Consider the following 13,810-nt stretch of genomic DNA (forward strand, 5'->3'; position numbering starts at 1 on the left):
TCTGTCGTGGTATTCCCTAAAACTGTTTATATAAGCACTTTGCTGACTTTCAGACAGAAGAGGCCCATAAACAACTAACATTTTAGAGCTGCCCAGGGGGGGCAGTGGCAACCACCACTTAAGCTGTGAATGTTGGGGGTTCCATATGCCACTGCTCAGAAGCACTGATTACTTCCCATGCACACATAATAGGAAGAGGAAGGAAATTAGCAGTACAAGCTTCCCTCGCTCATTAAACTGGTAAAGCACAGGCAGAAGCAGTGCAAGCTTTGCCCACAGAACAGGTACAACCTAAGCAATAGTATTGATAGCTTTGCATACTCATGATTAGGTACATAATGGGAAGCCTTAGAGCACGCTGCTCTTATCAGTTACATGAGTGTAATGTTGTGGGCCCTAGTACCACATACTAATTAATGAGTACCATGGACACCAATAGTGGGGTACTACAACTGGCCACGAGCACGTGGCTCTTTAAATTAACAGGCTCACATGACCGGTGACGGCTGCATTGGATGGATATAGGGTGGGTAGAAGGGCCAGACCTCAAGGGAGTAGTACATGTTGAACACTAGAATGTGTCCATCAGATCACTTCATTCCTCCCAATCTTTATTAAAATTCAAAACAAGTTCAACCTGTGGGAATAACCAAAAACACACTGGACACCACTTAGTCTATCAGCCTTGAGAGGCAGTCCGCCGAACACAGTGACCAGGCAGACAGGTGCAGCTGAGAGCACCTGGGTATCTCGGTACGTGTCCATAGTTTAGCCACCTACCACTCGGCACAAACACTGTGTAGATGTAGTCCGGACACTTTTACAGCAAGGCAGTCGGGTCGATGTCCAATCGAACACTGTTGGCCAGTTCTTTGTGCTCTCGCGGTGATGTGGTAGTTGAACAAGCAATTCAAACTTTGGAGTCTGCAGCGGAGCTTACTCTTGGGGTCGTCTTGTCTCAGTGAAGGAAAGCCTTGTCAGGACTGGTGTCAGTGATGCTTGGACTGCCTTTCTGGGATGCCCCGGGGGCCTCCTGGTACCTTGTCGGTAGAGCAGCTTATGGGCCATCTCTTGTGCTGGGATTTCCTTGAGGCCCGTTCAGATGGGTCACCACGGTACCGTGTAGACTGTGCAGGGCTGCTTGTGGGCCGCCTGGGGGCTGTTGCACGATCACCAACAGAAACCACTGCCAAGTCATTCATGCAACCACAAGGGTGCAAGATACATGGTCCAGGGGACTCAGGTGTGATGGGCTATCAAATCGTCTCTAGACACTTGGTTTCTCACTTTGTCAGGGGCGCTTTGTAGGTCTATGGGTGTTTGCAGGCATAAGGCTCCACCTTGGTAATGAGATGCTCCTTCATTGGATTGACTGATGCACATGGCAAAGATAGTGTGTTTGCTATTTGATGACTTGGACTACAGGTGGCGAGGACTTGCATGAAGAAAGGGCGACTGGATGGACTTCGTAGCCACGAGCTGATGGCATACTTGGTGTCATTATTCTCCTTTGGCATGTGCCATTGCTAGCAGGGATGCCTTTTGATTCAAGCAACCGGTGACAGGTGTCTGGATAGTTGCACTGTGAAGCATGGAATAGATATGTGGTTTCTGCATGCAGGTGGCTTATGTTCGCTACTCCCTCTGAGCTGTCACCAGTGGCATTGCAGTAGGTGCACTCTCAGGTAGTAGTATAAGTCCTTGGTCTTGTCCCCTTGTTCATTTCTCCTGCGCACCTGTGGTGTTTTGGTTCTTCAGTGTGACAGGATTGTCACACACCTTTCTCTCCTCTCCTTTTCATTTCTTCTTTTCTTCTTGGCAATGTGGCATCGTGCCATGCTCTCTTCATCTTGATTGCTGTTGGATGTAGGATCCGGCCACTTGTATGTCCTTTCAGAACATGTCGTAATTGTTGGTGGCCGTAGGCTCAGAAGCATAAGAGGAGAAAGTCTAACTCACAGGCAGGGACACTCATTGCATGTTCTCCTCAAGATACCATCTGTTTGACATCATGTGCACAGTGACTTCTTTTGTTTACAGTGCGGTCAGCATTTGCATGCCGGCTGTCCTGGCGCCTTGAGGAGCGACCGCTGCTGCAGTTGCAAGGAGGTGCACCACACCTTAAAGTCTTACGCTTGTCTTGCCAGGTTAATACAGACAGTGACTGCAGGTGGACTGAGACTGACCAGGCACCGTCTGCTGTGTGGGGTCCCTGCTCCAACCTTGCTGTGGCTGGCGCCCCACCAGCACTGGAGACATTGATGCTGGAGGTCCCTCAGGGTAGGTGTGGGCTTGGGTCAAACTCTTTTCTCTTGCTGACGGGGTGTTCACTGTCTGCACTGCTTTGTTTGGAGTGTGCTGTATCTGGTATGGGGTGTAGCAATGTCATGGGCCATGACATATGTTGCTCTGAACTTTCTTCATTGGTGTTTTGACCAAGGCATTACTTTCTGCTTTACTGTGGTGTCACTTCATACTGTCTCTCAGCAGGCGAATGGTGGCAGGTGTAGTAAGGTGGTAGGGGTCACCATTTCCTTTTCTTCAAGCAGAGAGTGGGTTCACCCTCATTGTGGGGTGACAGGCTCATTTCCCCCTGGCAGGCTATGGTGTCAGCATCTATGGAGCCATACACCCTACTCCTTCACAGCAGTTGAGGTGGCACAGCATTTAGGGTTAGACCTCTCATCGCCATTGTAACGTCGTGGACCACTGGTCCACATACTAGTAAATGAGTGACACTGACACAGTGGGTATAGTTACTGAACTGTCCTAGAGCACGTGCACTTGAGCTTTATTATTGGCAGGGTCACCTGACGGGTGATGCCTGTGGTAGATGGGTATGGGGTGGGTGTAAAGGCCAACCCTCAAGGGAGTGGCTTGTCACATTGTACATGTTGAACACTAGAATATGTCCAGTAGGGCACTCCAATGAGTAATGAAAAGGCAGCAGCAGCAATTCATCTTTCACAGAACATGAATAAACTAGAGAGAAACACTTATACCTTCCCTTACCCACATGACATTTACCAGCATTGGAAGCTTCCCTCACTTATTGCACAGGTGACACAGAGGCATCAATGGTGCTGATTTTCTTGATAAAACAGTTAAAACAGTTAAAACTCGGACAGCAGCATACACAAATAATAATGAGAGAACAAGTAGTAGCAGTGGAGACATTCCTCATTCAGTGACCAACAAAATGCAGCCCTTTTTCGAACATACCATTTTATATTTGCATTGTGGGTTGTGAATCTAAAAAGAGCAATAAATTGGTCAAACTTTTAGGTTAATGGTACCACGTTGATATTGCTGTGATCTCAATGAAGAAATGCCAGTTTAAGCTGGGAGAGGAACTTCCTCCTCTTGTTAAGAAAAGACAGTTTGAAATTAGACACAACAGCAATTAAATCATTTCTATTTTCATTTAGTGGTGTTATTAAAATTGAATATTAACACTTGTGTGAGCGAGTGCCACTGTGAGAAAATGAGGACACTGGGCCAAAACGAGTCAACTACTCTGGGCAAATAGGAACTGTAATACTGCAAACGAATGACAATTGTTGCAAATGTATATCATCATGTGGAGTAGTATGCCATTTGTCGAGAAAGACCAATTTTCTGCACAGATATTGAAACTGTTGCTGTTAAAGTAGGAATGTGTGGCTATTGTACTATGTGAAATGCCTACTACATATGCACATAGGTGTATTGACTGACTTCAGTATACATCTCTGCCCTGGGCCCAATATACTTAGGTTTGGTTGAAAAACAATCTGTATCTTTGGACATCAGCTGCTTTGCGATATGAGTTTTATACTGCAACCGATGTACAACTGCATTCAGAAAAGGTTTTTAAAAAATCATGCTTTGTTTATAAACAAGCAGCTTGGGCCATTTTGACACTTCTGCGAATGACTTTAGATGTAATTCAGGAGGCCAGCGAGTGATAGCACCCCTCCATCCCTGACTCACATTAATTGACAACCTAACCAGCCATTACAGTGGTAAAGCATTGATGAACACCACTGTAACTGAGCCCGGGCGGTGAACTCCTCTACGTTTACTGAGTTTGTGAAGTTTTCCTTGCTTGCGCTACCCAAAGTCAAGTTTGAAAGCGTGAGCAAGGAAAATCCAGATCCTGTCAAGATTTTTTCTTGCTCGCGTTCCCCAGCGTCAAGTTGGGGAGCTCCAACCAGAAAAATCCACCTCCCAGTCAGATTTCTCAATGCAGGCAGTCAGATTTCTCAATGCGGGCAGTCGTGGACGATCACATTGAAAAACATTCTGTTTGCGTTGAGAAAATCTACTCGAGCTGCAGAAAAGATTCAATGTCTTCTTGTAGTGGGCATGTTGTGTTCGCATTGATTTTTCAATGCAAGACAGACACCTGGCACTGAAAATCAATGCGAACAGGCATGATCAAGCTTAGGCCACTGCTTGCAGAACTCCATGTAGCGCAGAGATTTTGGGTACTTGGCAGAGTTCCGCATAGCAGAACTCCGCAAACTCTGCCCCGACTTACGAAACTCAGTAGGAGTAGAGGGAGGCCCCTTTCATGCCGATTCCTTCTACCCAAATCACATTCATTCATAGAGGGGATTCTGGAATTGGAAAGTAATTTGCGACCCACATTGTGTCATCTGTAGATTACCATTTGCCTTTTTACGGTCTCAAAGCTTGTGATTCTGTGAATCACAGGATTTGCAAGTGCAAAAAGCTTAGTACGGCAATCTCACTATTAAATACTATTGGGAATTAATTATTCTTCATATTATGATTACAATGTCAAATATAATTTCAGCTTTGCATATTACTACAGGATTCTCCATGTGGTAAGACCTGAACAGTTATTGTAAAATAAAATGGGCTAGGCAGTTATGAACACATATGCATGACTTTCTGATGACTTCCTTTCCTGCCAAAATATTTAAGATCAAGCAATCTCTACAATTGGTCGTCAGAGTTTGATAACAAGAGATGGGCAATGGAAGATGACATGTAACTGTGAGCACTGTATTTAAACAATGTAGAAATCATCAACATCCACTGACTTGAGAGTCTTCTATCATGGAAGATTATATGGATCATCTTTAAATCCATAGTTAAGCCACGGTTTACTCTTATATGGAATGAACACATTGGTACATAACAGAGGTATATTATTGTAAGTACTTAATTAAAAATCCCAATGCTTTGTTCCGCTGTCAAGCACATACCCCGTCATGGAAGGTAAGATTGACGTAGGAGTCTTAAACATAATATTTTATTTACTTGTAAAACAAAATGTTTGCCTTGCTGCTTGTGCTTAAATCTTTGCGTCAAGTGAATATTAAACTATGTGGTCATTACTGCATTCCAATTTTGATCAGTATTAGTGTATGAAGCTGGGCATCAGATATATGGTTTTAGCATATAGCAGATGGTATTACCCTAAAAATACCCTTGACACCCATAAACCCATACCCACCCTTAACCCTAAAAATGTCCTTGCCACCCAAAAACCCATGCCCACCCTAAACCCTAAAAATACCCTTGCCCCCCAAAAACCCATACCCACCCTAAAATTACCCTTGCCACCCAAATATCCATACCCATCCAAAACCCTAAAAATACCCTTGCAATCCAAAAATCCTTACCCACCCTAAATCCTAAACCAAACCTTGAAATCCAAAACCCTTACCCATCCTAAACATTAATAAAAATACCCTTGTAATGGCATGCATTGAAATGACCGCAATGTAATGTTTCTTTCCCCAGTAAAGGGCACAGCGATACCCAAGATGTGCTCTCACTTGGCAGCGGATACAAACAGTGTGCACAGGGATATATGTTGGGTGGTGCATTAATGTCTGATTGCAGTACCCCTCGGAGGTTCTGCGTCTGCCTTGAATGGCAATGTCTGCTAGGATTCTCAGGAGTATTTATTTTTCTACAGGTCCAAGTAGCACCGACCAAGATACCACTCAGCCAGTAATTTCCAATGGCCTCCAGCTATTAGCAACCACACTTGGTAATAAAAAGTACCCACACTTTTGTCAGCACCAATTATTGGCTGTGTTCATAGTGTGCACTGTCGCAATTTCAACTCACTGTTTGCCAAATGCTTACTTGTCCCCTGTAGCTTCTGCAATGACGTTCACTGTTCTTCACAGCAGGTGCTCACAACTGCTGCCATGGGCTCTCTCCTATAGACACCGTTTATTCAAATGTTTGACCTGTTACTTTTGTCTATGCCTCTAACAATCATTTATCCATAATTTAAGGACACCGCTTCTCAGCAGTGCATGGCATTCCGTCAGTTTGGAGTGAGAGAGACATGTTGCTGCCATTTTAGGTTTATCATTTGCCAGCGTCTGGATTGGCAAATGTCACTCAGCAGCTTTCTTTTGCCACTTGACAGTGCATGTGAGCTGATGTCATCTTGAGATTGTGCCTCCCATTGGCCGCGCTCCCACTTTAACTATGATTCCCTCTGATCATGTTATTTGCCAGTTTCTTGGCTGTGGGTCGTGCTCCAATGTTATATTTCCACATTTCAGAAAAGAAGCATGTTTATCAAGCAATCAAAGGCATCAGGGTTTAGTAATTTGTTTAATACCTTCTTGGTTTGTCATTTCTTTCAGCTGTGAATGACACACAACAGACTCGTGCAATTCCAGGAACATCAGAAGACCCTGTTGCTCCACAAACCAAAACAGGTAACCTGCACTATGCAGGAAATCCAAGAGTAATTTATTCATTTTAGATGCCATGCATGTTAGTATGTTGACAAGGTTGAATAGACCTACCTTTCACTTTGGTCGGCTTTTAGGCACTGTACAGAATCTTACTTCGTGTCTGGAAGAATACTAGATGAAATGTTGACGTTTTGGTCATGACTATATATCCGGCACCATAGAACGTCCAAGAAGTGAGCAAGTACCTCAAACTATGAAGAAAAATCAAACCAAGGAAGCCTTAATGTGTCTATCCAGAGCTGCCTCTATCTATCCAGTGGTGAAATAACTAGAACCCTCTGTAGGGGACCTGTAGCAAACTCCTTGTCAATCAGTCTCAATCAGTATTTGTAAAGCACACTAATCACCTTTGGGGTATCCAGGTGCTGCAGGGGAAGGAGAGCTATTTGAACATTCAGCTCTTGTGCCCGCTCCTGAATTCGGCAAGGGATGGGGTGGTCATTCCAAGCATTGGCAGTGAGGTGGGAGAATGTGCATACTCCGGCTCGAGTGCGAGGGATTCGGGGGACGATGGTGAGAGCCAGTAAGGCAGAGCGCAGGTGTCTGGTGGGGTGGTGGAAAGTCAGGTGTTTGTCAAGGTATTCAGGTACAGATTTGTGGAGGGCTTTGTAGCAAGCGTGAGCAGTTTGAAGTGGCAATTCTTCTTGATGGGAAGCCAATTGCAGGTTGTGGAGGTGGGGGTTGATGTGGGCTAGCAAAGGCAGTTTGAGGATGATTCTTGCCACTGCCTTTTAGATGGTTTGGAGGTGCTTGAGGAGCAGTGTGGTGGTTCTGGCATAGAGGGCGTTCCCTTAGTCAAGTTGACTAGTGATGAAGGTTTGCGTGACGGTACTCCTGGTGTCAGCTGGGATCCATCTGAAGATCTTGTGGAGCATTCTGAAGGGTGTTGAAACAATCGTGGCAACCAAGTTGTCATGCTGCCTCATGGAGAGCTCTCTGCCGAGGATGATGCTGAGGTTGCAGGCATGGGTGGTGGCAGTGGGTGCTGGTCCGAGGGCCACCAGGATTCGTCCCAACGGTGAGAGGGATCTTCCGAAGATGAGAACTTTGGTCTTGCCACATAACTGCCATGCCACATAACCACAATCAGAAAGTGGTCCACTATGGTGATATAACTGGATTAAAATGGCTAGCGCTAGGCTTGGGTGGTGTTGTTCTGTGAACGTTTGAAAATGGTTCATTACTTACCAGTAATCATCATTCCTCCAAGTCAAAGTTTATCTCACTACTGTAGGGCTTGGCTCGCTCCCTGCAGCCTTGGGTTTTTAAGGTCGTGCTTTGAGCTGAAGGAGGCCTTATGGGCACCGAATGAAATAAAGTAAACGCTTTATCTCACGTACTGCAAGCCTTGTAATGGATGCCATTTTAGAAAATGTTAAAAATTACCGTATAACAGTGGAGTGGCTGGAAAGATATGAAAAATGCAGATGAGAAGGTAATGTGTTACCAATCACAAAGCATTCCGACATTTATCGTTATGTGTAAGCAGGGAAGAATCACTCCCACTTCTTTGGAACTCATGATAGATAGATAGGGATGTTCCTATTGCACTTAGTAATAATTACTAGAGTTCACAACCACCATTAGTGTTCTGTGATTGCCTGGGTGTCTTCAGACATACAACATGAAAGAAAATGAATATGTTTGTCTCATTGTTTGGATAATCTTTCAATCAAGGTACTTCCCTGATAAGTTTCTCTTCGTCTTTTATATTTTTCAATGTCTGATTCTTTCTTTAACAACCCGGACTCGTGATACTTAAAGCTAAAATAAATGTACAAAGCTTTCCGAGTCTTTACCTTCATCTGCGTCACATGACCCCCCCCCCGCCCCCCCCCCCCGATCCAAGTTATCTTTCATCATCGCCATTCATCCTTTTACGACAGTCATTTCAACAAAATGTGCTTCTTACAATGATGTTCTTTTATGTACAGTGCATGACGTTACTGAAATGCTGGTTTAAACAATGTGCCATGGTATGATTATTTTTTACATTGGATTTCCTTTCATATCCGTTAAGTCATTCTGAGAAATGGTTTGCAGCTACGAAAATCACAAACCTTTTTTTATATTTAGCACAATCATTTTAAGACTTGCAGGAGCGGATACAACCTCTGCACAATAAAAATGGCCCATTCAGCACAAATGCACTTACATATATTAGCATATCATAGATGCATAGTGAACATGGTGAGGCTAAAAAATATATACTCTTCAAAGCTTTACATTGATTTCCTTAAAAAAGTCTTAAAAATTGCGCCTGCAATTTTGGTTGCAAACTGTTGATAGGTTACAGATTTCTCAAAGCAGGCAGTAACCCATTCACATGAGAACCTCATCCCTTTTGTGTATGTACAAAAAAGTTTGTTTCAGAGTGGGCAGAGGTGCAGAAAATCAGGATACATTTACATGATTAAAAATACTTTAATTAAATGTCTTCAGGAAAGTTCCCTGTTGTAAAGACAGGTTGGTGAAATCTGATAATTCAGAAGCAAAAGCCCTCACCCACCCAATTGGGTGATATACTTCATTATCTGGCACCTCCCAGCTCTGCAATGCCCAACTGACCCCTTCAAGGGGGCTCTTTTCCCTAGATCTTGTTATATATTATCAGCCATTGTGAGTCTGGATTACCAAGAGTTACCTAATTAGTGTTCATTATTTATCAAACAGCTGTTTCTTTTCATGACTAAAAACAGTATGGAGCGATGTGGGAGATAATGGTCCTTCACAGCTTCAGAGATACTAAAAAGTCATGAATGATCTAGGCAATTCATCAGGACTGTCATGAACCTACTATACATATGATTGAGTCAATAATCAAGTATGGATAGGTGCCCAATCCAAAAGTCACCAAACTAGTGTGGTGAGATTTGTACCTTTTGTTGACGTTGTTTGCACAAAAAAACCCTTTTGATGGTCGACTTTAACAATCTGTTGGAAACCGAATGTATATGTCACAACTATGTCACTTATTGTTTTAGGGGTTCCAAATGTTCATGTTCAATGTTCACTGGGAACACATTACACTTTTAATTTGATAAAACTGCTTGTATGCTCACATAAATATTTACAGTTTGTACCAGATAGCCAGTTGTATATGGTCTTTCTCCTTTGGAAATGAAATTAACCCTTATCTACATTGCGATTGTGCATATAAGTACTACTACTACATATATCTATTTCACAGGAACCATTGTTTCTGCTAATATAAAGTAGAGAGATCACATTTTCTCTATTTACTGAAGAGAAACGTATTATTGCTGATGAATTAGGCCATTTGCCATTATTAAAGTTCACAAAAGTGCAGTCTGCAATTCCCACTGCGAGCTTGAATCTGACGTCCTTATAATGCTATTATAGTTGTGTGTTTTGTTTTGCGCTTTGCTTGTATTATTATTATTATTATTATTATTATTATTACATTTCTTATATAGCGCCAGAATCGACCCCCGAAGGGGTATCTCCGCGCTTGCCTTGGGAACCCGCCCTGGTTTTTCCCTGTGAGATAGCCCCTACAGGGCATCCCCAAGGTGAAAGCCAGGCATCCCGCCGCGGGGGGCCGTTGTGGAGATTAAGCAGCTATTGCCCAGAGTTGCAGAGTGTGAACCCATGATTAGGTCAGGCACCGAAGCGAGAAATATCGAGTCCGTGGACATTTGAGCTCAACACCCTGCCGCGTCGGGAATCGAGCCCTGGTCCCGGGTCTGACCTCTCTGACCTCTCTGACCTCTCTCTCTCTGACCTCTCTGACCTCTCTGACCACTATTCCTAGTGGCTGTAATTTGTTTCACCTACGCTATGATTATCAGAATCCATTATGCCTGAGTTAACATTTCAATTTGATGTCTTTTGTAAAGTGCCATATACTGTACAGTTTTCACTTCAGAGGACTCAAATGTATCAAGGCTTAAGGTTGATAATCATCTACGGCAGAGTAAGGGAGACCCACTAACTGGTAAAGATTTGTCACTGCCCCACAGTCAATTATGATCTGAACATTTCTGTTTTCAGGAGCTCCCTGAACTACAGAAAAACTGGCCCATTCATCAGACCTGGGTCAATGGTGTTTTCTGGAGCTGTGTTTGCACATTTCCAATGTCATATTTTTGCTGTTTAAAGATCTGGTGAAAGGTAGTTCATCATTGGTAGCTGAATGAGTGCTACTGAGTAACTAGTTTTTAATTTCAAATGTTTGTGACACCTTTTTTTAGTGGGCATTATCCATCATGCCTACTCTCTTGAATTCTTTCTTGGGTTCTGCTCAGAGCCATAAGACAGCTTTTAGCATTGGTTTTGCTGTTTTGCCTCGAGATGTTGAGTTCAATCATGTGAGCTTAATTTTAAGATCTTTGCATTCATAGAGAATTTTTGTTAGGCAGATAGATCAGATACAATAATTTAGATTCTTCTTAGTGATCATGTAGAGTTGCATGTTGGCAACTTTGATAGGACAATCACTTGAGGAGAAAACTTAAGATTTGCATTAAAGTTGATTCCCAGGTTTGAGATGGCATCTCTATTGCTATATTTATAGTGGAATTCTGTAACTAAAGAAATAACATTTTTAAAATACTTTTTAAATGATAATAAACCTAACAACAATCTGTATTTTTGTTATTTAATTATTTGTATTGAGTTTTAGAGAAAGAAAAACATTATCAAATATACAAACACAATACAAATATGATATAACAACCAAAGTAGAGGAATAGAACATAGGCAAATAATTTAGGAAGAGAGAAAAAGAAAAAAAGAAAACAGAAGAGATATAATAGAGGTCAATAAATAATTATATATAGTATGTAGTAAGATAATGAAAGACGAGTGAAGAAAGAAAGGGAGAGAAGAAGAGAAAGAAAGAAAGAAAGGAAAAGTATAAAGTATGAAATGAATATATAAAGGGGAAAAATAAAGATTAAGATAATAGCTAAGATGCAGGTGCATATGTAGAAATATATGAAGTAAAAGGTAACCACAATAGATCATATTTAAGTTTCTGAGATAGGGAGAGAGAAGAAACATTAGCAATTCTGTTTTCATCACAAATATAACTCCACCATATTAACAATGATAATTTAGAGGTGTCTTTCCAGCAGGACAAGATCACTTTAAATGCAATAGCAATAAAAAGATCAAATAACAAATATTTAGAAGAAAGCAGGTGAGGCAGTGACAAGAAAAACATTTTGCATTGATAATGGAATATTACATTGAAATATTTCCATGCATTTAGTATAAATAGATTGCCAAAACCTCAATACATTAGAACATTCATGTAATTGGTTAATTAAGGTCCCAGTGAAAGCAGAACAGGACAAATATAGGGGAGAAGAGGTAGGGGAAAACGTGGGTATATATAATCAGGAGTAATAAGAGCTCTACTATGAATTAAGTATAAGGATTGAGTGATGCGGACTGCTCCAGAGGTTTTGAATAACAAAATGTATCCCATGAAGGAATAGGAAGTGATATAGATAAATCCAGTTCCCAGAGTAATTTGTTAGGAGTTTTAGACCGTTCAATAACAGGTGACAAAAACATCTTATAAATCGAAGCAGCCTTGAGAACAAGCATATTTTTGAGAACTACTTCTTTTGAGAAGGTATCTGAGTCCACTCATGTGTTTTCCCTTGTTACATACTTAGGCAAAAGCGAGGAATAGCCCAAGAACCTTCCCCTTTGGTATGCTGTTGCTGTGGATCTCTGTCAGAACATGGCATGTTACAGAAAGACCCATGCAGGCCTTTCTGTAATCTCAGTGGGCACTGGAAGTGCATAAATCATTGCAAAACCAGCTGCTTAATAGTTTGTGCCTAGTTACTGAGGGTGCCCTGTCGTGTACTCAGATATCTTTAGTTATTAGCAGTGCGTAATTTGCAAAGACAAATAAGTAAAAAAAATAGAGGAGAAAATGCTAGAAAGAAAGTAAAAAAAGCAAGAAAGAAATGAAATAAAGAGAGAAAGAAAGAAAGAAAGAAAGAAAGAAAGAAAGAAAGAAAGAAAGAAAGAGAAAGAAAGAAAAGTACAGCTAACCTATTTTTGTAATAGCCCGCAGCTAACACTGATGATTGCAGGAGGATGCAGAATATGACAACACTAGCTCTGATTCCACCTCATGTCTCTTTCTTCCACCACTCTACATTTCATGTCTCTTTATCTGGCTCTTACAGGTTCTTCTTTTTCTTCCCTGCTTCGCCTTCTGTCACTGTGCTCCCATCTTTCTCTCTCTCATTCCTTTTCACTTTTTGCTTTTCCTGTTTTGCTCTGGGTCTAAATCAGATGATGAAAATGAAGTCCTAGTCACCAAAAATGAGTGTCTGTGCCAACCTACATTCAACCACCAAACCCAAATGAAGTACTTTATAGACTGATGGCTACAATGCAGCAGATTTGTTTTCCCCCCATAACTAACATCTGTTGATCGATTCCTATAAAAGATAATGTAGCATTAGAAAAAAAATTGTTAGCTCAATTTCTATTGTAGTAAATGGGTAAGAAATGCCATAAAAAAGGATCTGGTCCTTAATCTAATTGAATGCAGAATGTGATACACTGTATGTCCTCATTTATTTATGAAGAGCACTACAATTTTAAGATACTCTTTTTCCACTCTACAGCAAATGATGAAATTACCCAGCAGTACATCACAGCCAAAATATACATCTCATCCGAAGAGCCTGAGTCAACACTGGGTAAATCTGATTCCGCAGCACTTCTTTGTTGCTTCATTGAAGGAGTTGTGTTACTATTTCATTGGCATCTCTTTCCGCTTTGAATTTGATTCAGCGCTCCATTCTCCTTTCTGCTACATCTGTTCATCGATGCCGAGGACTTGCTCCTGCTGCCTGGCCTCTCCTACAGTGTGCCTTTGGTTGAAAAGGCTTCATAGATCTGTAGCGCATCATTTGTGCAGACTCCATGACTATTCATCATTTACATACTCTGCTTCCATCTGACGCTTCCATTATCATCTTCTACTTCATCATCTCAAAGCATTCAGCATTCTTTATCTGGTCCTCTTGATTGTGTCAGACACCAGCATGGTAACTTGCTGTTGGATGCTTATTTCT

At 41.9% G+C, this 13,810-nt stretch overlaps 1 protein-coding gene across 18 annotated transcripts in view; it reads left to right on the forward strand.

Moving 5' to 3' along the window:
• The window catches only part of ABI3BP (ABI family member 3 binding protein), a 1,784,442-nt gene that overhangs the window by 1,133,901 nt on the left and 636,731 nt on the right, over positions 1-13,810 (forward strand). For 6 of the 18 annotated variants that reach the window (XM_086934483.1, XM_086934484.1, XM_086934487.1 and 3 more), the window contains 3 exons: positions 5,936-6,010; positions 6,624-6,698; positions 13,358-13,432. The exons of 4 other annotated variants lie outside the window; for them this stretch is intronic. In XM_086934483.1, the coding sequence (XP_086790609.1) occupies positions 5,936-6,010; positions 6,624-6,698; positions 13,358-13,432 (225 nt within the window). The remainder of the gene's footprint in view (positions 1-5,935; positions 6,011-6,623; positions 6,699-13,357; positions 13,433-13,810) is intronic. 8 more of the 18 variants (XM_086934488.1, XM_086934497.1, XM_086934501.1 and 5 more) reach the window with 4 other exon arrangements.

Source organism: Lissotriton vulgaris, chromosome 8 (assembly GCF_964263255.1).
Source record: "Lissotriton vulgaris chromosome 8, aLisVul1.2, whole genome shotgun sequence".
In the NCBI taxonomy this organism is placed as follows: Eukaryota; Metazoa; Chordata; class Amphibia; order Caudata; family Salamandridae; genus Lissotriton; species Lissotriton vulgaris.